At 53.7% G+C, this 22,201-nt stretch overlaps 1 protein-coding gene across 2 annotated transcripts in view; it reads right to left on the reverse strand.

Moving 5' to 3' along the window:
* PDE2A (phosphodiesterase 2A) overlaps nucleotides 1-19,809 on the reverse strand; it is a 100,184-nt gene extending 80,375 nt beyond the window's left edge. For both annotated transcript variants that reach the window (XM_017533095.2, XM_017533097.2), the window contains exon 1: nucleotides 19,050-19,809. In XM_017533095.2, coding sequence (XP_017388584.1) covers nucleotides 19,050-19,120 — 71 coding nt within the window. In that variant the 5' untranslated portion in view covers nucleotides 19,121-19,809. The remainder of the gene's footprint in view (nucleotides 1-19,049) is intronic.
* Nucleotides 19,810-22,201: the final 2,392 nt, after the last annotated feature.

A 22,201-nucleotide genomic window follows, 5' to 3' on the forward strand; every position in this document is an offset into this window, starting at 1 on the left:
ACTGCAGGGATGATGGATCGACTGTCTCCCAGCCTCCCCTTTCTACTTCCTGGAGGCTGCCACCTCCATGCCACTCCCCAGCTGGCCAGTGCCATAGCCAGGATGAGACAGCCTGGGGACAATGAACTCGGGGCAACCTGAGAACGCTGAGCAGTGACCCCTCGCCCTCTCTGCAGCCCGCATTCTCCTCATCCGCAAGAACCTGGCCCAGGTAGAGGGATGGTACAAGAACTGAAATGGTAGCTTGTGTCATGCGTGCACGAGTGCGTGTGCACGTGTTTGTGCACAGGTGAGTCAGTACAGCAGGAGTTGTGAATGCAATATGTGAGCCATACAGATCTGGGTTCAAATCCCAGCTCTTTCATTTCCTGGATATGGAACCTATGCAAGCCACTTAACCTCCCTGGGCGTGAGTTTCTGTATCTGTACCTTTGAGCTGCCAATCGTACCCAACAGATAGGATGAATGGGATGATACCCAGGGCTCTGCAGCCATGCCTGCCATACAGTATTCTTTTGATATGCAAAAGCTTTTATTAGTGTTACTGTGAGTGTGTGCGCCTGTGTGTGCATGTGCAGGTGCCTTAGGGAGATCCAGAAGGGATTTCTGACTCTCCAGCAAGGGAGTGCAGGCTGTTCCCTAACCCTTGGGCCCCCTAGGGTGGGGGCTGCAGCCAAACTCTTAGCTCAGCCTCAGAGAAAGACCTGCTGTGCCCTTCTTCCCCCAAAATAAAACCAACTGTGCCGGGCAAGGCTGCGTGGGGAGATGGATGGCTTGGCGGCCACCAGGCAGGACTGGTGATTAGGAGGCTAACGGCCCAGCATCCGGAGAGGAATGGGAGGGAGGCTGAGCTGCAGAGCCATCTATCAAGGCTGGCAGGCCCAACCATGCCACACAGTGGTGGGGAGAGACGAGGGGAGAGCAGTGAGGGGAGGCCGTGTAGACAGGCCGAGGGCCCGGCAGCCAGGCCCAGCCCAGCCACTGAGCTCTCATAACCCTGAGTCACTGTTACCTTGGGACCTCAGTTTCTTCATCAGGATAATGGAGCTAAAGGTTTCTTCTGCCTGGATAAGTTCCAGCACAGCAGGCCCAATAAGGCCCCAGGACCAGGAGGAGCCCTGAGGAGCATGTGAGGAGCTGGGGGGGTCAGGGGGGCTTGCCTCCTATAACTGCCCAACTCAGCCAAAGGCCCCTGAGAACGGGAGGAAGGGGATGGAGCACAGTCTGGGCTGGGTCTCCAAAAACCCGAGTTTGGATCCATTTCTGTCTCTAATGCCTTGGTGGCCCTGGCCAAGCCCCTAACTTTCCAAATCCTTCCCTGGACGTCTGCCTCCACCCCATCCCCACCCCCACCCCCAACCAGGCCAGTCTGCCAGACACGGGCAGGAAGGACAATCAGCACAGCCCTCACTGATGCAAATTTCATTCAAGCTGAGGGCAAAGTCACCCGTGTGCTCTCCCCACCTTTCTCGGAGATAGTGGTTACCTGGGAAAATCCTTGCCAGCAAGTCTGGGGCAAAAAGTCCCAGCTAGAGTCCAGCCAGACCCAAGGAGGCCTAAGTCTCAGTCTGTCTCTAGAGACTTAAGCGAGGTTGAGCAAGTCACTTTCCCACCCTGGGCCTGTTTCGCCATCTGTAAAATGAACCCTCCCATTTAAAAATCAAAGCAGCAATAACACAAATCTTCAGGGCTCCTCTCCCCGGGGACAAACTGCAAACTCCTCACTGCATCCCTCCCTCCCAGTCCTTCTCCAGCCTCGAGTCCTCCCACGTTCTCCGCTCTGCATCTCACACACAGGCCACGCTAAACACCTGTCACTCCCCATCCCACGCTGCTTCATCTCTGACCTTGCCTCTCCACTGAAAGCCTCCTCCCCACTCATCAGGGCAGGGGCCAGGCCCTCCCACAGAGCCGTCAGTGGTCCCCACACACCTTCCCTGAGGCCTAGACCAAGAGGTGGTTGTCCCCGACCTCACTCAGCTCCCCAGGGTGACAGCTGAGACGGGCTTGATTCTCAGAGGAGGGGAAAAGGGTTGGCAGCCCAGGGCCTCGAACAGGTACAGGGCTCAGAGGAGGGAGAGGAGTGGAAAGAGGAGGGATGCAGGAATGAAAACAAGGCAGGAAGGAAGGAGATAAATAACTGTCCCCAAGACCCCCTGGATGGAACAATCTGAATGAACTCCAGTCCGTGTCAGACGCAGCCCCATGTCCTGGCTCCTGCCCCTCCCACTCCCCCGATCTTCCTCAGGCCCCAGCCCCCCTCACACACACCAATTCCAAGTCCAGAGCCAGAGGGGTCTCTGGGCTTTTCGTTGGAGCCCTGGCTGGAAGCTAAGAGTGCCACATGGTCGTCATAGTGATGCTGGATGCTGTCATCACTAATTCATCACCTGAACCCTGGGAGGCCTATGAGGTGTGAGAAGAGCTGGTCAGAGCTGATCAGAGCAGCCATTAGGTGCAGGCGTCTTGGGGTCTTGGGCCTGCAGGAGGTGCAGGGATTGAACTCCATCACCCCAATACAGCTGTGCCCTTCCGTCAGCCTCCCAACACCATAAGAAGCACAGACCTGCCCCCATCTGTTGTGTGCACCTACTGTGTGTCCAGCTAGGTCCAACTGCAGAGGCGGACTCACTGAAGGCCATGATGGGAGCCTCCCACCCCAGCCTCTGTGAGCAGGTCAGGGCATGTCCCTCCTGATGTTACAGGAGCTGAGGAGGGGTGGAGGGAAGAGGAAGGGAGTTCATATGTTGTGCCTCCTCCTGGCAGGCATGTATCAGGCATCTTTTTTTTTTTTTGAGCTGGAGTCTTGCTCTGTCATCCAGGCTGGAGTGCAGTGGCATAATCTCGGCTCACTGCATCCTCCGCCTCCCAGGTTCAAGTGATTCTCCTGCCCCAGCCTCCCAAATAGCTGGGATTACAGGCACGCACCATCATGCCCAGCTAATTTTTGTATTTTTAGTAGAGACGGGGTTTCACCATATTGACCAGGCTGGTCTCAAACTCCTGACCTCGTGATCTGCCCGCCTCAGCCTCCCAGGTGAGGAAGTGCTGGGATTATAGGCGTGAGCCACTGCACCTGGCCATACCAGGCATCTTTAAAATGTAACTCATTTAATCCTCCCAGAAAACCTGCAGGGTCAGAATCATTACTCCATTTTATGGATGCCAGATGTCCTCTCCACCTAAATCCTCAGCCAATCCTATCGCCTCCTCTGAGAAGCCTTCAGGGTGCCCCACCCTGACTTATCACTGCCTTCTCTGAACTGCCAGCAATGGTGGGTGAGGGTTCTGGTCTCCCCATCAGATTGGGCTGGGGGCTCCTCCTCCTCCCACCCCAGGTTGTGGGGGAACCACTGGCGGATCTTCCCACCTAGCTACCCCCCTGGCAACCAGAAGACCGCCCTCATCCAAGCAGGCTGGAGCTGTCTGTGGTTCTCCTCCCAGGCCTTTCCCTGGAAGTCACCAGCTCCTCAGCCTGGAGGAGAAATGCCAGACTCCCACCTGGCACCCCCCACAACCTCTCCCACCCACCCCCACACACACTATTTTTTTCTTTAAAAAAAGCTTCTTTAAGTAGAGCTGGGGGTCTAAGTTATCCAGTCCGGTCTTGAACTCCTGGCCTCAAGTGATCCTCCCACCTCAGCCTCCGAAAGTGCTAGGGATTATAGGCATGAACCACCACACCTGGCCCACACTGCCTATTTTCTTCACTTACAACCTCAGGAAAAGCAACTTTTTTGGAATAGGAGAATGGGAACAAAATTAACATGCAGTCACACAACAAAGCATTTACTGAACACCTACTATGTGCAGTTCTATCGGTGAAGCTTGGGATACGACAGTGAACAACAGAAACCAAACCTAAGCCCTGCCTTTGTGGGGTTTTTGGTCTAGTAGAGTCAGCACTGAGTCTTCTAAGTTTTTTTTTAGAGACAGGGTCTCCCTGTGTCACCCAGGCTGGTCTCAAAACTACTGGGCTGAAGCAATCCGCCTCAGCCCCCCAAAGTACTGGGATTACAGGTGTGAGCCACTGTCCCCAGCTGAGCAATAAGTCTTGCTTTGCACAATCGAGCCCACTCAATCCTTACAAGACACATGCAGGTGGATATATTTATAATGGAGGAGATGGCAAAGCTTAGGGTGGTAAAGGAACCTGCCCAAGCCCACATGCTGGCAACCCACAAAGGCAGGAGTCACACCCAGCTGTGTCTGACTCCCAAGTCTCATTCTTGGTCTGCTGCTGGGGGAGGAGGTGATCACAGACCTAATCCCTGCCCTCACAGAGTTTACAGTCCAGTGTTGCCGTCCCAGCTCTCCAATAAGCACCACTGGGAAGTGTTGTTGGGTCTGATCCAAACCCCTCTTGCTGCAGCTCTGACGCGGCCTTTCTTCCTTACGACCTCAGTGGGGCAGAAGATCAACTTTCATCTCTTTGCAGACACCTGGGGTGCTCCCATGAGTTCCCAGCCTTTTTTCCACCCCCACCTTGCACAGAGGCCTCCCCAACAGGAGAGAGTGAGGTGTGTGCTCTAAAAATACCTTAATCCTTCCCTGCTAGCGCTCTAATTAAGCTGAGTGAGTCACTACTTTAATTTATTGTTAGTTACATAATTGCTTTAATATTTGGTTCTAGAACTGGTGAACAAAAGTGACCCCCTTCTTTTCAGGGAATTGTTCATCCATAGAGTGGGGTTTATGGCCCCTGGTGGGGGGAGGACAGGGAGAGAAATGGATCATCTTGGCCAGCCCCTGCTACAGTCTGGACAAGGTATGGCCATTTCCACCTGGACCACAGGGCTTACCTGGTCAAAGGAGGGGCAGGTTTGTGGAAACACCACCTCCCTACCCCGTCACTCGCTCTATGGGTTTCTGAAGCCACCACTTCCAGCGATCCAGCCCTCATATCCAAGGCTTGCCCTTGGGAGACCAAGGCCTGAGCATCCCTTCCCCTTGCCTGGCTGCACTGCCTCTGCCAGGAACAAGGCCCAGAGAGGCTGAGCAGTTCCTTGGCAACTTCCAGCATGTCGGAGGCACCCCCACTCCATGTGCCCAGGTTTTAAGCTCAAGGAAAACCCAGTACCTCTCACACTCCTGTAAGAAGTCCCCCTTGGCAGGGCGAGGTGGCTCACGCCTGTAATCCCAGCACTTTGGGAGGCTGAGGCAGGCAGATTGCCTGAGCTCAGGAGTTCTCGACCAGCCTGGGCAACATGGTGAAACCCTGTCTCTACTAAAATACAAAAAACTAGCCAGACCTGGTGTCGTGTGCCTGTAGTTCCACAGCTATTCAGGAGGCTGAGACAGGAAAATTGTTTGAACCTGGGAGGCGGAGGTTGCAGTGAGCCGAGGCCGCACCACTGCACTCCAGCCGGGGCTAGTGAGACTGTCTCAAACAAAAAAAGAAGTCCCCCTCAAAGAGACTGACTACAAAGGGCACAAGGAAAGTTTGTGGGGATTAAAATATTCTTAATTGTCATGATGGTTACATGACTGTATATGTATTTATCAAAGCTTATTATACACTTTAAATTGATTTTATTGTATGTAAATTATACCTCAATAATAAATTTTGAAAAAGTAATCACACTCCCACCTTCTGAGCCCCCACAGGAGTCACAGCTGTGCAGAACTGGCAGCCACGCAGAAACTGAGGAGGGCGGGGCACAGGGCCAGTTATGGAGGCACGTAGTAGGTGCTCACACAGGAGGTGTTTGTTTCACTGAGTGCCAATTAGCAAGGCCCACTAGACACTTTCTGTGTGCATTTGCACATCGTTGATCTCATTAGCTCTCTCCCTGCTCTCACGACACCTGGAGAGGGATCCAGGTATATTACCCACTGTGTCTCATTTAATCCTCGAGGCAGCCCTAATGAGGTGGGCTCTATTATCCTCTCCTCTCTACAGATGAGGGAACAAAGGTGGCAGAACTTGCACAATCCTGCAGCTAAGAAGTGGAGGAGCAGAGATCTGAACCAAGAGACAGTCTTCAATGCTTGCGCTCCCAAGCATGTCGCTCCACTACCTCCCTTCACAATCCTCAGTGCAGGGGTTAGGACGCAGGCATGGCTGACGCACCCAGTAACGAGGATTTCACTGGGCTTAGAAGTAGGGGCAGGGCACAGCCAAGCAGAGAAGGTGAGTGAGCATGTGTGAGCTCAGAGAGGTGGCAAGGGGCAAGGCTGGCTTGGGGAAGGAGGGAACTGGGTCAGGCGGCAAGCCTGGAAGAAACACAAAAGAAATCAGGCAGGGTCTGAGAAAATGAGGCAGAGGGCATCCGGTGGTGTCCTTTCTGTGGGTTTAAACGTCTTCTGAGGTGAGGCACAGTGGCTCATGCCTGTAATCCCAGCACTTTGGGAGGCCAAGGCAGGAGGATTACCTGAGGTCAGGAGTTCGAGACCAGCCTGACCAACATGGTGAAACCTCGTTGCTAAAAATACAAAAATTAGCCATGCATGGTGATGTGCACCTGTAATCCCAGCTACTCGGGAGGCTGAGGCAGAAGAATCACTTGAACCTGGGAGGTGAAGGTTGCAGTGGACCAGGATCGTGCCATTACCCTCCAGCCTGGACAACAGAGCAAGACTCTGTCTCAATCAATCAATCAACCAATATCTTCTGAGGCCCTGAGAAGCTGGGGCTCCTCACAGCTATTTCTAATTCATTTCCCCTCAAATTTGTCTCTGTCCAGCTTTTGAGTTTTGGGGGGTTTTGGTTCTAATCACCCACTCACACCCACAGTCACCACCTCACCGAGCACAGGCAAAATTCATTCCAAAACTTGATAGAAACTCACTGGAAAACAGTCAGTGATGCCACGTGGCAGAAAGCACTCCAAGGTTAGTGAGTATGGTGGCAGCCCAGAGGTGAGAGACGCTACACAAGTGGGGAACCACAGGTGGCTCAGTCTGGCCATCTTGGCATCTGTGAATATGCCAAGTGCAACTGCTTCCCTGGGGTGCGCCACACGTGTGCCGAGTCGTACCTGTGTTGCATATCTGGATGTGTATGCCTGTGCCGTGTGCATTGGTGTTCCCGTTTGTTCTGTTTCTAGGTCATTTTTTGGAATGATCCTGTGTCTGCTTTTCAGCATCTGTTGGTGTCTGTGCTATGGTCTGCTTCTTGGTGTGGGGAGTTCTTCTGTGTTACTGGATTTTTCCTCTCTATGTTAGTGTTTGAGTCCCTCTGCCTAGATTGTGTCTGGGTTTCGGGGTGTTGTGTTTGTGGCCAGGTCCCTTATCTCAGGCAGCTGGAGCAGCATGGTACTGGAGCTGGATCCAGTTGCACCCAATAGTACCTAATGATTGTCAAGCACTTACAGTGGGGCAGAAGGCTGCACGGGAGACGTTAATCAGCACTGAAAATGAGTCCGCTGACCAGGCCCGGAGAGGCTGACACAAGAGCGCTGAGTTGGCTGGGCCAAGGTCCCTAAACTCCCAGCACCATAAGGGGGCTGCCCTCACTGGTTCACCTCCCAGAGAGACTCAAGGCCCAGGCTCTGGACAGCAAGAAGGACTGAGATCTGACTCCAGGAGGAACGTCTTCAAAGGGATGTCTTTTATCAGATATGGCAGTGGAGGGGTCACAGTGTTATCAAGAGTTGAGGCAGCAGTGATACAGGTTTGCTTTGGGAGGCCAGTGTCTGAGGGGGTGGCTTATGGGTGCTCCGGAGAGTGGAAGCCACAGGCAGCATGAGGCAGGGAGAGATGTCCCTAGAGGGCGGTCTAGAGCTGCCGCACACCTGCACTGGTGGGCAGACACTGAGGAAGTAGGGCCATAGCTCAGGCAGGTGAGCCGGGAGGTAGCGGCTGTCACTCCTCCTCTTGCCCATCTATGCAACTCACAGGTCCTCAGCCACCCCTAATACTGTCTCTCACCTGGGGCTAACCCCCCTAATTCACCCATCATTTGGAGATTCCTAACCCCAAAGCTCACCATGGCCTGACCCTGCTTAAACCTTCCTCTGCTTCCTTTCGTGAGCTGGGCCTTTACTCTCTTCCTCTCCATCGCCAGGCCCTTCCTCCAGCCCAGGAACCCTGGACCCGCCACCCTTGACTTCTTGCTGCTCACACCTTTGCTCTCTTGGAGCTTTTTGCCTGGAATACCCTTCCTCTCCTCCACCTGGAAAACTTGCACTTGTTCTTTAAGGCTAAGACCCAGCATCGCCTCCTCAGGAAGGGTCCTCAGGAAGTAGTCCCAGCACTCACCCCACAAAGTTGATTGCCTGCATCTGGGTGAGCCTGTCTCTAACCAAGCGGAGGGCAAGGGCTGTCAGGTCCATCTCCATGACCAGAATGACAAGCACAGGCAGGGCATACCAGACACCCTTGAGGCCAGTTGGAATGAATGAGCAGGTGGCTTGGGGAGGCTCCAGGGGACACTGTGTCCTGAGAATGGCATTCTTCAGCAACCCCTGTGCTGCCCAGATATGGAGCAGGGTGGCCACAGCAGGAAGCTGCTCTTAGCCGGAGAGTGGATAACGTGCATGCGGGTCCACTCAGGAGACCTCAGTAAATGTGACAGAGTGAGTGTTTGGGCCAGGTGCGGTGGCTCACGCCTGTAATCCCAGCACTTTGGGAGGCGAGGCAGGCAGATCACCTGAGGTTAGGAGTTTGAGATCAGCCTGGCCAACATGGTGAAACCATCTCTACTAAAAACACAAAAATTAGCCAGGTGTGCTGGCGAGCACCTGTAATCCCAGCTACTTGGGAGGATGAGGAAGGAGAATCACTTGAATCCAGGAGGTGGAGGTTGCAGTGAGCCGAGATGGTACCACTGCACTCCGGCCTGTTTGACAGAGAAACTCTGCCTCTCAAACAAAAACAAAGTGAGTGTTCAGAGGAAGAACCTGGCTTCTGGTTCGAATTCTGATACCAACAGGCTGTGTGATCTTGGGCAAGTCCACAACCTCTCTATTCTTCAGTTTCCCATCATCTATTTGTCCCTCCTCTTCCAATCTCCACCCTTTGCTGCTGGGTTATGTGCCCCGGAAGCTGACTTCTAAGTGGCAGCTTCATCCAGGGCTCCCTTGCCACCTGGCATCCAGATGAATTCTGCCATTGAGGGTCACGGTGCTAGCAGGATAGCAAAGGGTGCGCAGCATGCAGGCTCGCTAGGGGCATTCACCCCCTCCCCCACCTGCCTCCTTTGACAAGCAGTGGCTGTGGCCACAGCTCTTGCAGGGCAGCCCCATCTCCAGGGCTCCGGCTCATAGAGCTGCGGAACTCTCCTTGCCCTCCAGGCACCTTGGATGCCAGTCCTGAGTACCTTGACATGTCCTGCTAGTTCCCTTAAGCCTTCCCGATCTCTGTAATAGTTGCTTCACTAATTGCCTTCAGTTAAACCATTTAAGTGTGTCAGCTTTTTCTCCTCTACAAAATAGGGTTAGCCCCTTGAAGGATTGTTTAAGGAGGTAATTAAACAAGGTAATTTTTAAAACATCGAGGTCACTCTGTAAACATTAGTTCTCTCCCTCTGGACCCCAGATCCCACCACACTGGGTTTTGGGGGTTTTTTGTTTGTTTTTTGTTTCTTTTTTGAAATGGAGTTTCGCTCTTGTTGCCCAGCCTGGAGTGCAATGGCATGATCTCAGCTCACCACAATCTCCACCTTCCGGGTTCAAGTGATTCTCCTGCCTCAGCCTCCTGAGTAGCTGGGATTACAGGCATGTGCCACCCAGCCCAGCTAATTTTGTATTTTTAGTAGACACGAGGGTTCTCCATGTTGGCCAGGCTGGTCTTGAACTTCCGACCTCAGGTGATCCACCCGCCTCAGCCTCCCAAAGTGCTGGGATTACAGGCTTGAGCCACCACACCCGGCCCACTGAGGGTTTTTAGATAACTTCAAATTACCTGACCTGGGAAGGAGGTGGTACCCACTTCCATTTCTCTCCTACCCCAATTCCTGCCCAGGCCCCAACCCCAGGAAGCCTCTCCTCTGCCCCAGTCAGAACCCATGTTTGAGCCACACAGCCATGAGCCTCCCACCCCAGAGCCCCATGTGATTCAGGACATGCCTCCCTGCTCCTTCCGGCAGCTGCTCAAAGCAGAGCTGCCTTGGACTTGCCCAGTCCTCCTCATCCCACCCCCACTCCACCCCAGAGTGTCCTCCCATCCAGCCCCTGCCTCAGCCGCAAACCTCCAGAAGACAAATTTCCCTTCAGTTCCCAGGGAATGGGATCTCCCTGCTTCCATCTGCTCAGTCTAACCTTGCACCTTCCACTGCCCAGGACACCAGGAGCACTCTGGGGACTCAACCCTCCCCAGGCCCAACAGAGCTGAAGCACGTTCTTTGCCGCCCCCTATGGCAGCTACAGCTTGAAGGGACTCAGAATCTGCAACCAGCCTCTTTGCTAGGGCAGGCACCTCGTGTACAGCCTTGCTAACCAGGCTGTCCAGCCCCTGCTCACGCCTCCCCACTAAGAGCAGGAAGCTCATCCCTCTCTCCCAAGCAGCCCTTTCCCTAAGCCCTGCCACCCTCACACTGAGCCCAGCTGGGCCTCCAGGACTGTTCCAAACCCCAGCACTCTCTCAGTACTAAGAGCTCAAAGAGAGATGATAGGGAAAGCCTTGAATGTTAGAACAGTGGAAACCTTAAAAAAAAAAAAAAAAGAAGAAGAAAAGCACCTACTACAAAGAAGAAATTAAGGCTTCCAGAGGCCCCTCCCCTGGCCTCGCCTCACCACTGGGCTCCTCTCCATGCTCCATGAACAGCCAACTTCACACGTCCCCGGGAGGAATCTCACAGCATGCAGAAGCTCTGGTAAAAACTTCAAAGGCAGCCTCTGAGTCCCGGGAGGCATGGAAACACCCAGGTGCAGGAGGCGGCTTCATGCCACAGACTTGGCTCTCCTCTGAGCTCTCCACTTGCTCTAGGGGCCAGAGGGAGGGCAGCCTTCCAGGTCAGACACTCCTCTCTGCTCCAAGCCCTGCCATCTCACGCTAGGTCCTGCTGAGTGACCTTGGGTTAATCACTGCACCTCTCTGGACTTCAGTATTTGCATCAGTACCAGAGGACTGTGTTGGGAGTCCCTGAAATTCTTTAAGTGTGACCATTAAGAGTTCCTGGGGGGCCGGGCGCGGTGGCTCACACCTATAATACCAGCACTTTGGGAGGCCGAGGCGGGTGGATCACGAGGTCAAGAGATCGAGACCATCCTGGTCAACATGGTGAAACCCCATCTCTACTAAAAATACAAAAATTAGCTGGGCATGGTGGCGCACGCCTGTAGTCCCAGCTACTCAAGAAGCTGAGGCAGGAGAATTGCTTGAACCCAGGAGGCGGAGGTTGCGGTGAGCCAAGATCACACCATTGCACTTCAGCCTGGGTAACAAAAGTGAAACTTCGTCTCAAAAAAAAAAAAAAAAAAGAAGTTCCTAGGGAGAATGGAACCTAGACACTTCCCAGCCATGTCCAGCTGCTTAATCCAATAGCCTAGGACCCTGGCTGGCCCAACCTGAGTCTGAACACAAAGCCTGACTCTGGCCCAGAGTTCTCTGAAGGAAGGCCAGCCCTTCAAGGGTCTCTACCTACAGGAAAGCGGAACCCAGGAGAAAAAGTGCTGAGTAGCTGGACATGAGGCGTGGCCTGAACAATTAGCACAGCAGGCATCTGGGCCTTCTCTCTCTCTATCTCTCTCACACACACACACACACACACACACACACACACACACTCCCTCATCCCTGTATACACAGGAAACAGTTTCACTGGAACATATGTACACACAAGCCACATTCACATGCATACAACTAGTTACCAAAATCACACATAGCAATGGACACTCACGGCTGGGCACAGTGGCTCATGCCTATAATCCCAGTACTTTGCCCCGAGGCAGGTGTATCATTTGAGGTCAGGATTCGAGACCAGCCTGGCCAACATGGTAAAACCCTGTTTCTACTAAAAATAGAAAAATTAGCTGGGTGGTAGTGGTGCACACCTGTAATCCCAGCTACTCAGGAGGCTGAGGCAGGAGAATTGCTTGAGCCTGGGAGGCGGAGGTTGCAGTGAGCCGAGATCGCACGATTGCACTCCATTCTGGGTGAGAGAGTGGGACTCTCTTTTGTTACCCTGTGAGCACTCACATGCTCAGACACATGAGTATGTTCACACTTTTATATGAACACTGACCCACACATTCTCACCCTCTCAGACCAGCATACACACGTGCGCAGCTGAAAGCTTACATTCAAGTACACACACACACACACACTGAGACACAGGCAGACACGAATAAACCAAGCAATATCCCTAGCATCTCAGTATCAAGCAAATCATGACTCAAAAAGAAACCCAGACCCCAACTGCGATGTCATTCTAAATCCATTTCCAAATCTTAGCCTTTCCCAGAAACATGAGGAGAAAATTTCCTCTGGCTGAATTCAGCATGTCTGTCTCCACGGGATGGGGTCCAGCCTCTCCTCAGCCTTCATTCCTCCCAATGCCATTTCAGCAGGGCCCTCTCATCCTAGGCTCAGTAGAGGTGAAAACAATGGGCTATCCTTCTCTCCACCCTTCCCCTCTGCTACTTGTCCAGACACTTCTTACCTACCAGCCCTTCAAACATAAGATTCAGGCAGGAAAGGACTATACATGACAGCACCCCCTTCTGGAGATGTGTGATATTACAGCGTAGCTCTACGGTATAAAAGTCATCACTCCCCAGCCTAAGCAGAGAGGAGTAGGAGAGAAAGATCGGCCGGGTGCAGTGGCTCACACCTGTAATCCTAGCACTTTGGGAGGCCAAGGTGGGAGGATCACTCCAGCCCAGGAATTTGAGGCTGCAGTGAGCTATTATGACATTACTGCACTCCAGCAAGCAAGACATTGTCACTACTTTAAAAAGGGGGAAATGAAGCAGAAGAGGAGGAAGAAATCGAGAAGCAGCACAGAGGAAGAAGAGGAGCAAAGTGTTGGGTGCACCAAGGATGGGATTTAGAAGCCTCAGGCTGACTTTGGTTTCTCCAGTTCAATCAGTTCAGCCCAGACTGCAAGATCAATTCTCTCAAAGCTCAACTCTAATCAGAAAACCATTGGGTGGACCCTGGTGGGCCACCACACAAAGTCCAAACTTTCAGCCTGGAATCAACAGCTCTGTGCTCAGTTGCTCCTCTGCTGAGATGTCTCACATTCAACTTGAATTGTCCACATCTTGCCTGTTCTTCAAGGCCTGGTTTGCCATCTGGAACAGTAATGTATGGGAAGAGCAGGGGCTCTGGAAGCAGACAGACTTGTGCTCCAAGTCTGGCTCCACCGCCACTGGCTGAATACCTGTGGGTAAGCGATTTCCCCGATGGGTCCTCCATTTCTTCATCCAGAAAATAGCAGTCTCTTGGGTTTGTGGTGAGGATTAAATGAGATCACAGATATGGAAACAGTGCTCAGGAAGCTGTAAACTTCTGTGTGAATGTATGAGGAGTTGTAATTATGGCTTAGTCCTTTTATCTCTGCTCCCACCTGCACCCCCAACACACAGCAAGCCAGGGGGTCCCTGAAGGAAGAGGTCAATGCTGCTTCACCTTTTGGCCCCACACAGCCCACCACCCACCAGGGTCAGCCCTCAGCCAGCCTTGGCAGCAGGGTGTGGATTTGGATCAAAAGAGGCAGTACGAACTATGCTTACTGCAAATTCACACCAGACTACAGCTCCCAGAATGGCTCATAGACTGCATGGGTGTGGCCACAGACTTAACCCCTTCTTTACCAAGCCCTTTCTTCCACTGTATTCGCAGAGGATTGGTCTCAGACCAGTCGGGATAACCTAGTGGGGTGGCCACACATCTCTGAGATGCCTGAGTCCCTCCCACAGAGCTTCGTTCTTCTCACCGTAGCCACAACCACAGCTTTTTAGGCTTCCTGGTCCCTCCCACATGATGACAGCCCCTGGGCTCCTAGCTCTGGTCTCTCCCCCTCCAGGCCCCACTAAATATTTCTGACAGTGTGGGTGATCGTGGGTGGTTCATAATGACAGTAGCTAACCTTTGTGAGTACCTGCTGCATGCCAGGGGCTAAGCTCTGCACTTCCAGATTCTTCACAATCCTGCCAAGAAAGGGTAATTATCTCCACCCTACTATTCACATGAGGTTCAGAGAAGTTAAGTAACTTGCCCAGGACCACACAGCAACAGAGTAACAGTACATCTTTCAGTATGCTGAAATTTGAGCATAAGCCTGTCTGCCACCTTTTCTGTTCTATCTTCAAAGCCTCCTCTGCACCCAAGGCAACCATCCAAAGAATGAAAGCCCAGAAATTCAGGGTCCACACAACTCAGCAACTACACTGTTGGGAAGTCCTCCTAGATATTTGACTCAAATCTCTTCTGCTGCACCAAGCCCCAGCTGCCTCCTGTTTTTCAGGGAGGGCACTGAGAAGGGTGACTTCAGGGACTTCAAGAAATGGGTCACATCACTGGGGACCTGGCCTTTTCCAGGGAGCAAGCAGCTGAACAATAGGAGATAAACGTGTGAAAACATTCCTGTTACTAAATATATCAACTTCCTGAGAGGATGAGGGTGCTGACAGGGAGACCATGGCCCCCACTGGAAGCCACAATCTGTGGCTCAGGAAAGCTGGGGTGCTCGGAGGAGCAGACAAGGGTGTTCTGGCTGTCCTGGGGGCTGAGGTGGAGGGGGTGAGAGACTGGCCTAAGAGGGGGTGATGGCTCATTTCTTCCAACCAAAGCTGCCAAGCCCTAGTCAGCTGATTTGCATATTGCTTTGCATTTGTTTGCATGCCACTTTCTGGAATGGGCCCACATTCTTTAGCCACTGCCTTTCTCTCATTTCTAGGATCTCTTTCATTCACTGAACACCCCTTTCTCAAGCAAGGCTGGGTCCCTCAGCAGGCCCTGGTCAGGAGCACCAGGAGAGACCAAGAAGTTGCAAACTTACAATGATGCCTACGCATCAAGCCTGTTGGAGACACCTTCATGGTAGAAAGTGCTTCCTATAGTCTAGCCTCAATTCCCCACTCCTTTCCTGCTCCACCATGACCCAGTGCTTCCCCCCAGCCTGGTGCTTCATGCCTAGGCCACTTGGAACGCCTATAGTGCTGAGTAAACGAAGTCATGCTCGCCCTCACCTCAAGGCCTTTGCACATGCTGTTCCCTCTTCCTGGTGCTGTCTCTCAATTCAGCTTGAAGTATGTCTTCCTTATAAGGCCAGCCCCTCCTCCTAAATACCTTCCTGGGACATGGCACAGGTAGGAAAGACTCTGGGTTTCCATCCATGTGGTCACTGGCTCTGTCCATCTCCCCTAGGGCTGTCATGTTTGGTAGGGTAGCAGCCCAGCGAATGGCTGCTGAATGAATGAATGATGAGTCCTGATCCCCCTCCCTAGATCCCTCTCACTAGATGACTTCCTTCACTCACCTATGGGAGGGTCCAAGACTGACAGTGCCTCTGCCTCCAATTCCCCCTCCTGTCCTAGACTTTCCCCTTCATACCCACAGCCCACTCTCATGAAGCCAAGAGACTCACAGCCTTTCTGCACCTGCTGTCTGTCCTCCCTCATCTGGCCATGGCTGCTTCTTTGTCATTATTTTTGGAGAGGAGTCAGGGCCTGCCCCCAGCTCAGTTTTTTTGTTAATAAAGGCTGCCCATGTCTCCCACTCCCTGCCTAGGATGGGTTCTAGCCACTCCTGGATCATTATGCCCCAGCCTGGCCCTGTTTCAGAGGACAGGGACACAGGATGGAGACAGGACATAAGGCCAGGCTGGGTAGCCTGGAGTTGCCGGGCCTTGCAGAGAAGATCCAGGGCAGATATAACCACTACCAGGGAAGGGCTGCCCAGGAGGGATGAGCTGAACACCCCGTTTCTGGCGGTGTGCAGACGGCAGGCTGGATAGATAAAGAGCAGCGAAGCAACTGCTAGAAAACGGCCCCGATGCCCTTACCGTCTCCTCCCACGTAGAGGCCGCACCAAGTCGGGTGCCCAGCCCTGTGCCCTTCCTCCCCACCTTCACAGGCTGTTCCTTCTGCTCTTCCCTGTCTGGGCGATCCCTACCCATCCTCCAAGGTCCTGCTCAAACGTCCCTTCCTCTGAAGCCTGGGCACCCTGTGGGCTCCACACCTCCTACACAGCACTGCTCACCCTGCGGGGTTGCAGATTTCCACTTCTTTCTCCTTCATCAGACTGGGTACTCCCTGAGAGCAGGGACTTGGTCAGCGTCTGCTCTGTGTCCCCAACGATCAGCCAAGCAGGCACCAAGCAGGTACTGAGGAGTTCCTGTTGAGTGGTTGAATGAATGCAGGAATGGAATCATGCTGAGTAGGGAGATTTCATAGGCCCAAGCAGCAGGAGCCTGGGGAGTACAGGCCTGGGTTGACAGCAGCATGGCTGAGGGTGAGACTCCCAGTCCATTAAGACCAAGGGGTAGGGGGCTGCTGGGAGCTCTTCCCACTCCCCACCCACCATTTGGCTAGATCCCAGCCAAGCCATCAGCAGTCCCTGGGGACAGGAGGCTGGAGTGGGAAGCAGGAAGAGTGGCAGGAGCTGCTTGGTGGGCAGGGGGAATGACTGCGGTTGAGGGGGGGTGCAGTGGGGGAGGTGTGCAGGGAGCATAAAGACAATTAATCCTCACTAAGCTGACCGAGCTCAGCAACCAAGATGTTCCGAGCAGGGCCTGAAGGAGAATAATATTGAGGGTCGGGTCTGATGAAGAGCTTCAGCCCCAGCCTTGTCAGCCAGAGGACAGTGATGAAGCCACAGTCTCAGTTTCCCTGCCTGGCAAGAGATGGCTCCATGATCTCTGACCCCCTGCATCTTAGCTAGAAACACTACAAAGATCTCTCCCACTACCTCAGCGCCCATACATCCAGCTTTCCTGAGCCTTCCAAGAGCCTTTTCCCTCCTGAGATCCTGACTTATTGAGGTGTCTGCACTACAGCCCCACCCAGTCCAAGCCTGAGCCACCTAGACAAGCCCTTCCCTGTCCTCATCTATCCAGCCTTTCCCAAGTCCTCAAAAAGCCCCAGAACTCACTGACCCCTGTACTGGCTTGGCCTCCACTCTAGCCTTCTGGCCCCACCTCTCTCTTCCAGTTCAACTTGGACAATGCCACTAAGGCAGGTTTCTTTTTCCTTTTTTTGAGACAGGGTCTCACTCTGTCACTCCCAGGCTATAGTGCAGTGGTGCAATCTCAGCTCACTGCAACCTCCACCTCCCAAGTTCAAGTGATTCTCATTTCTCAGTCTTCTGAGTAGCTGGGACTACAGGCATGTGCTACCACGCCCAGCTAATTTTATTGTATTTTTAGTAGAGACAGGGTTTCACCATGTTGGCCAGGCTCATCTCGAACTCCTGGCCTCAAGTGAGTTCACGTGCCTCAGGTGAACACCTACCTCAGCCTCCCAAAGTGATGGGATTACAGGTGTGAGCCACCATACCTGGCCCAAGGCACGTTTCTAAAACCCAAATCTGATTATGTCTCTCCCTTGCATAAAACCTTCCTGGGCTCCCCAGGGCTCTCTGGATAAAGTCTAAGAGTCCTGGAGCTGACAGTTCTGCAGAATGTGGCTCCTGCCTGCCCCCCACTCTCTTTATACAGCATCCTCACTGCTCCAGGACATGCCCAGCCCAGCCCAGCCCAGGGCTTTTGCTTATGAGGTTCCCACCCCACCCCCACCTGTTAGCATGACCTGATCCCTACTACTTAATTATTCTCCAGTTATTTTATGTCTATGAAGCTTAGAGGCCCCAGGGGGAAGAGTCATTATTGCCTATTTCTTTTCTGCATCTCTCCCACAGGGTGTAGAATAAATTGTCCTGAGTTCAAAGAGGTGGTCATACATTCAGCCACCCCCGCCCTGCCTCAGTGGGCCACGGTGTCCCAGCTGTGTCCTCAATCAGAGGAAGAAAACAGCCACCCACACACACTCGGATAACACAGACAGACAGACACACACACACCAGCCACAGAAGTACCAATATACACACTAGCACCATGATCACACACCCACACCAGAACACTTCTGCTAACGCACACATCCACATCCACCCCCACACAAGCGACAATATTATTCACACACTAACAAATACATGCACATGAATACACATGGAACAGATAAAAATGCACATCGATTCATTCTGTTTTTCAGACACAACACACATAACACAAAAACACAACCTAATAGACACACCTACATACATAAGCAGACCAACCTGCACTCACACTCAGACACATGCAAATAAACTCCCAGTCACACAGTGATGATCACAAACTCTGACAGGCTGTTTTGTATCCAAACATCAAGGACTCTAGAGCTCCACAGGCCCCTCTACACCCAACGTGTCCCTTACACTCCACATGTGTATACACATACACACAAACACACACGCCCTGCCTGCCACCTCAGCAGCTCTTAGTAGAGGGGTGTTTCCATGGAGCCCCCCACTCACTGGCACACGCACCCCCCTGCACGTGGACACACACGAGGCTAGCACCTCATTCCATCTGGCTCCATAGAACCCTATCCTGGGACAGATGCTTTGGGGTAAAGTTTCATAAAGTGGTGTCCCTGAACCCCAACTCCCAATTCCATGGAGGGCAGTTACCTCTGACCTTCTCTTGCTCCAGGGCCACTCTTATTCATATTTTCTCCATCTCTCCCCCTCCCCACCTCCTTCACACACACAGCCTTGGTGGGCCAAGACACTCTCCCTCTCCAGGGTCCTGAATCAGCCTATCGCAGCCCTGAGAGCTCCTCCCAACTCCTTGGCAGACCTCCCCCTCCCCACACCCCACCTCAGCCCTTGAAGAGACGGTTCAGGTGGATTACCAGCCCCTCCTCCAACCATCAGCCCCTTCCATGGGATGCCAGCCTCATCACCTACTAGATTGACGTTGGGCACCCTCATCCTGCTCAGAGGTATCCCGCCCCTGCCCCAGGCTGCAGTCCAGCAACACGGGGAGGAGGGGTGCCCAAGAGCAGGATCGATCCTTCCACGTGGCTCAGCTCCATGCCAACCCCAGCTCCTTGGAGGGACTCCCAGGACCCTGTTTGTGGCACCTCTCACAGCCGCTCACCACCCCAGCCCCTCACTATACTCACGGCTCAGCCGGTCTCGCTGCCGGGTACTGCTGGCTCCTGCAGAGGATGGAGTGGCCGCATGCCTGCCCCATCACTCCTCATCGTCCGTCTCCCCAGCCAGACTAAGGTGGCACCGCGCCCTGTCCCCGCTGCCTGGAGTTTCGGGCAGGGCACCCCCAGCAGGCACAGGGACCAAGAGCAGTGGGATGCCCCCCACTCAGCCTGGACTCAACACCCCAATCCAGCTCTGCTGCCCCGCTGCTCCCACCTCTCCCGCTGCCACTGCCTCTGCTGCTCGGCTGGCTCTGGGAGGAGGTTGGAGCAGGTCTGATAATGCAGAAGGGGGAGGGAGGAGGGAGGAGGAACAGAGAGAGGCCCAGACAGAGAGGGAGAGAGGGAGGGGTAGAGAGAGAGTCTGACTGAGAGAGAGGAAAAAAGACTCACACACAGAGACTGAGAGATAAACAGAGACAGGAAGGGGGAGAGGAACACAGGAAGAGGGAGAGGAGAGAGGCATCAGAGCCTCACAGAGATCAAGATGGAAGTACAAAGAGATCAGAGAGGCACAGGGAAATACGCACACACAGAGGAACAAAGACATAAAAGGAAAAAAAAATCAGAGGCAAAAATAGAAAGAGAGCAGGGTAGGGGGAGAGGGGAGTGGCTGACAGAGGAGAGAGGGGTGAGGATGAGGGATTTGCAATCCTCATGGGCTATGATGGGACTGGAAACTCGAGGAGCAGCAGACCCAGACCCTCTGCTGCCCCACTGCAAAAGCCTTCAGGATGAGGAGACACACTTGTGCCCTCCTCGAGTCCGAGAGGTCAGGCCTCCATGCACAGCTAGCCGCCCTCTCCTCTGGGCTCCCTCACCCGTTGTCTATCATGTTCTAGAGTGCACCCCAGCATGGAGTTGGGTCCACGGAAGACTCAGGGGCCTTGTCACAGGACCACCTCTTGGTGGCAGCTTAGCTGGCCTTTGGATTCACAGCCTTGTCACAGGGCCACCTCTTGGTGACTCGGCTTAGCTGGGACTCGGAGCTGATGTGTGAGCATGGATTTCTACCAGGGTCTGTGGACACCTAGGCCACAGCCTGCCCCACTGGCCTTTGCCACCCACAGACTGTAGGCATGGTGGAAGGCCTGCTGCACCCCCACTCTAGCTTCCAAAGAGGGCTCCTTAGGATAAAGCTTTAACCTGATGAAATAGAGGCATTTTAGGCTCTAGGACAGATAGGGAGTTGTCGCAGCAGACCTATTGTATGCAGGAGAAAGAGTTTCACACCTTGAGGCAGGAAATGGGGATTTAAATCCTGGCCTCACCATTAACTTACTTATTCATTGGCCTACCAGTGGCTGACCCCATGGCTCACACTTTCCCTTGTCTCAGAGAAGCACTCAGACTGCGAGGGAGGAGGGGAGACTTGCAGGCTGTGACAGAAAGCACAGGGTTTGTGAAGCCCAGAGGGAACCCCAGACCCAGTGGGGGTGGGGGTTAGCAAGCATTTCTGGAAGAGTGGGTATATTCCAAAAAGCTACAGCAAACCCTCTGCAGCGACCCCATCTCTCTGAGCTGTGGAGAGAATACCCCCGACCCATAAAACAGGCTCCAAGCAGAGAAGTCCATGAGGCTGAATGGAAACCTGACCTATGCTGAAGAATACAGGCGGTACACACTGGAGGGGGCAAGTCCAGAAATGACCGAGCTGCTCCAGCCAGCCAGCCCAGGCTGGGTGCTGCAGAAAGCTGTTGTCTCTTGGCCTGGGAAGTGTCAGGAAAGAAAATGTGAGGAGCCTTTGCTTCCCAGTGTGGCCCCAAAAGGCATTATAGAATTTTAGACATCTGAAAGCTCTGGGCAAACCATTTCCTCAAAGGGAACGAGGCCCAGGCTGATTGTAAACCAGCTGAGCCAGCCCAGAACTTGTGTCTTGCTCCTCTGCCTCACCTATCACTGGGGCCTCGTTGCTCCATTCCTACCAGGTAGGAAGGCATTCTCTGGATTCAGAAAGCTGCATCCCTCAACCATGGCCAGTCCTGGTCCCTCACAGCTCCCCTTCACGCCCTGGGAACCCGCTTAAGGGTCCAAGGAAGCTGGTAGCAAGAAGCTGAGTCAGAAGAGTTCAAAGGAGGATGCCTCCTGGGTGTGGGTGGGTGAAGGTGCAAGGAGGTCTCACCTGGCCCTCAGCCTCCTTTCTGCTCTCCCACTCCAGAAACAATGGTGGTGGCCTCATCCTCAGAAATCTCCTGGGAATACACCCAAACAGGTAGGTGGAAGGAAGGGTCTCCTCCCAATCCCAGTGCCACACCAGACTCCACAGCCACCCGGAAGTGGAGAGTCTGCAGGGGCAAGATGCAAGATCCAGGACTCAGAAGGGCTAATGGGCACTCGGGAACTTAGACCCAGCTCTGCCACATGCCTGCGCAAGGTATTTCACCTTCCTGAACTTCAATTTAGTTTTCTCATCTGAAATATGGGGTCACAAATTCCAAGCTCAAAAGGCTGTGAGGTTTTGGGTATGTCTGAAAAGTTCCCAGTAAATAGTTGCCCCTCCCCTCCCATCTCCTTCCCTGAAGTCGTCGAATTGATGGAGCCAAGAGAGTAATAGCCCCAAATGCTGGGACAGGGGCTCTTGTGGGCCAGTGCCAGGATGGCGGAGGTGCATAAAGGGGAGAGAGCTGGAGACAATCCAACACTGTTCTTCCCTCCTCCACCAACTGCCAGCCTGCAAGACCGCTCCCAGCCGGAGCCAAAGGCCCAAGGGATCGGACGGCGGTGACCCTTCCCCGCCGCAGGCCCCGCCCCGGCCGCTCTCCAGGGTGCCGAGCCGTGAGAGCCGGGTTCACAGGCCCGGCCCGGCCCGCCCCGCCAGGGGTCCATAGACACCGTTTTTTGTTAGCTGGGGAACTGAAGGTGGGATGGGAGGAGAGAGAATGCAGTTCTGGAATCCGGCCTCCGCGCTGCCCCCAAAGCCTTGAGAGAACTACAGGCTTCACAGGCTTCAGCTACTTTACCGAAGAAGGCGGCTTCTTCTCAGCGCCCGCCCCCGCCCTGTCCTGCGCCGCTGTTTCCCTCCCACCTTCCAGACGGCCCCTCCTCTGTCTCCCTCACTGGCGCACCCTGTCCTCGCCCCCTCAATATGGATGTTCCTCGCAGGACGCCGGCCCCGTCTCTCT

This window comes from Cebus imitator, unplaced genomic scaffold (assembly GCF_001604975.1).
Source record: "Cebus imitator isolate Cc_AM_T3 unplaced genomic scaffold, Cebus_imitator-1.0 Scaffold79, whole genome shotgun sequence".
Lineage (NCBI taxonomy): Eukaryota > Metazoa > Chordata > Mammalia > Primates > Cebidae > Cebus > Cebus imitator.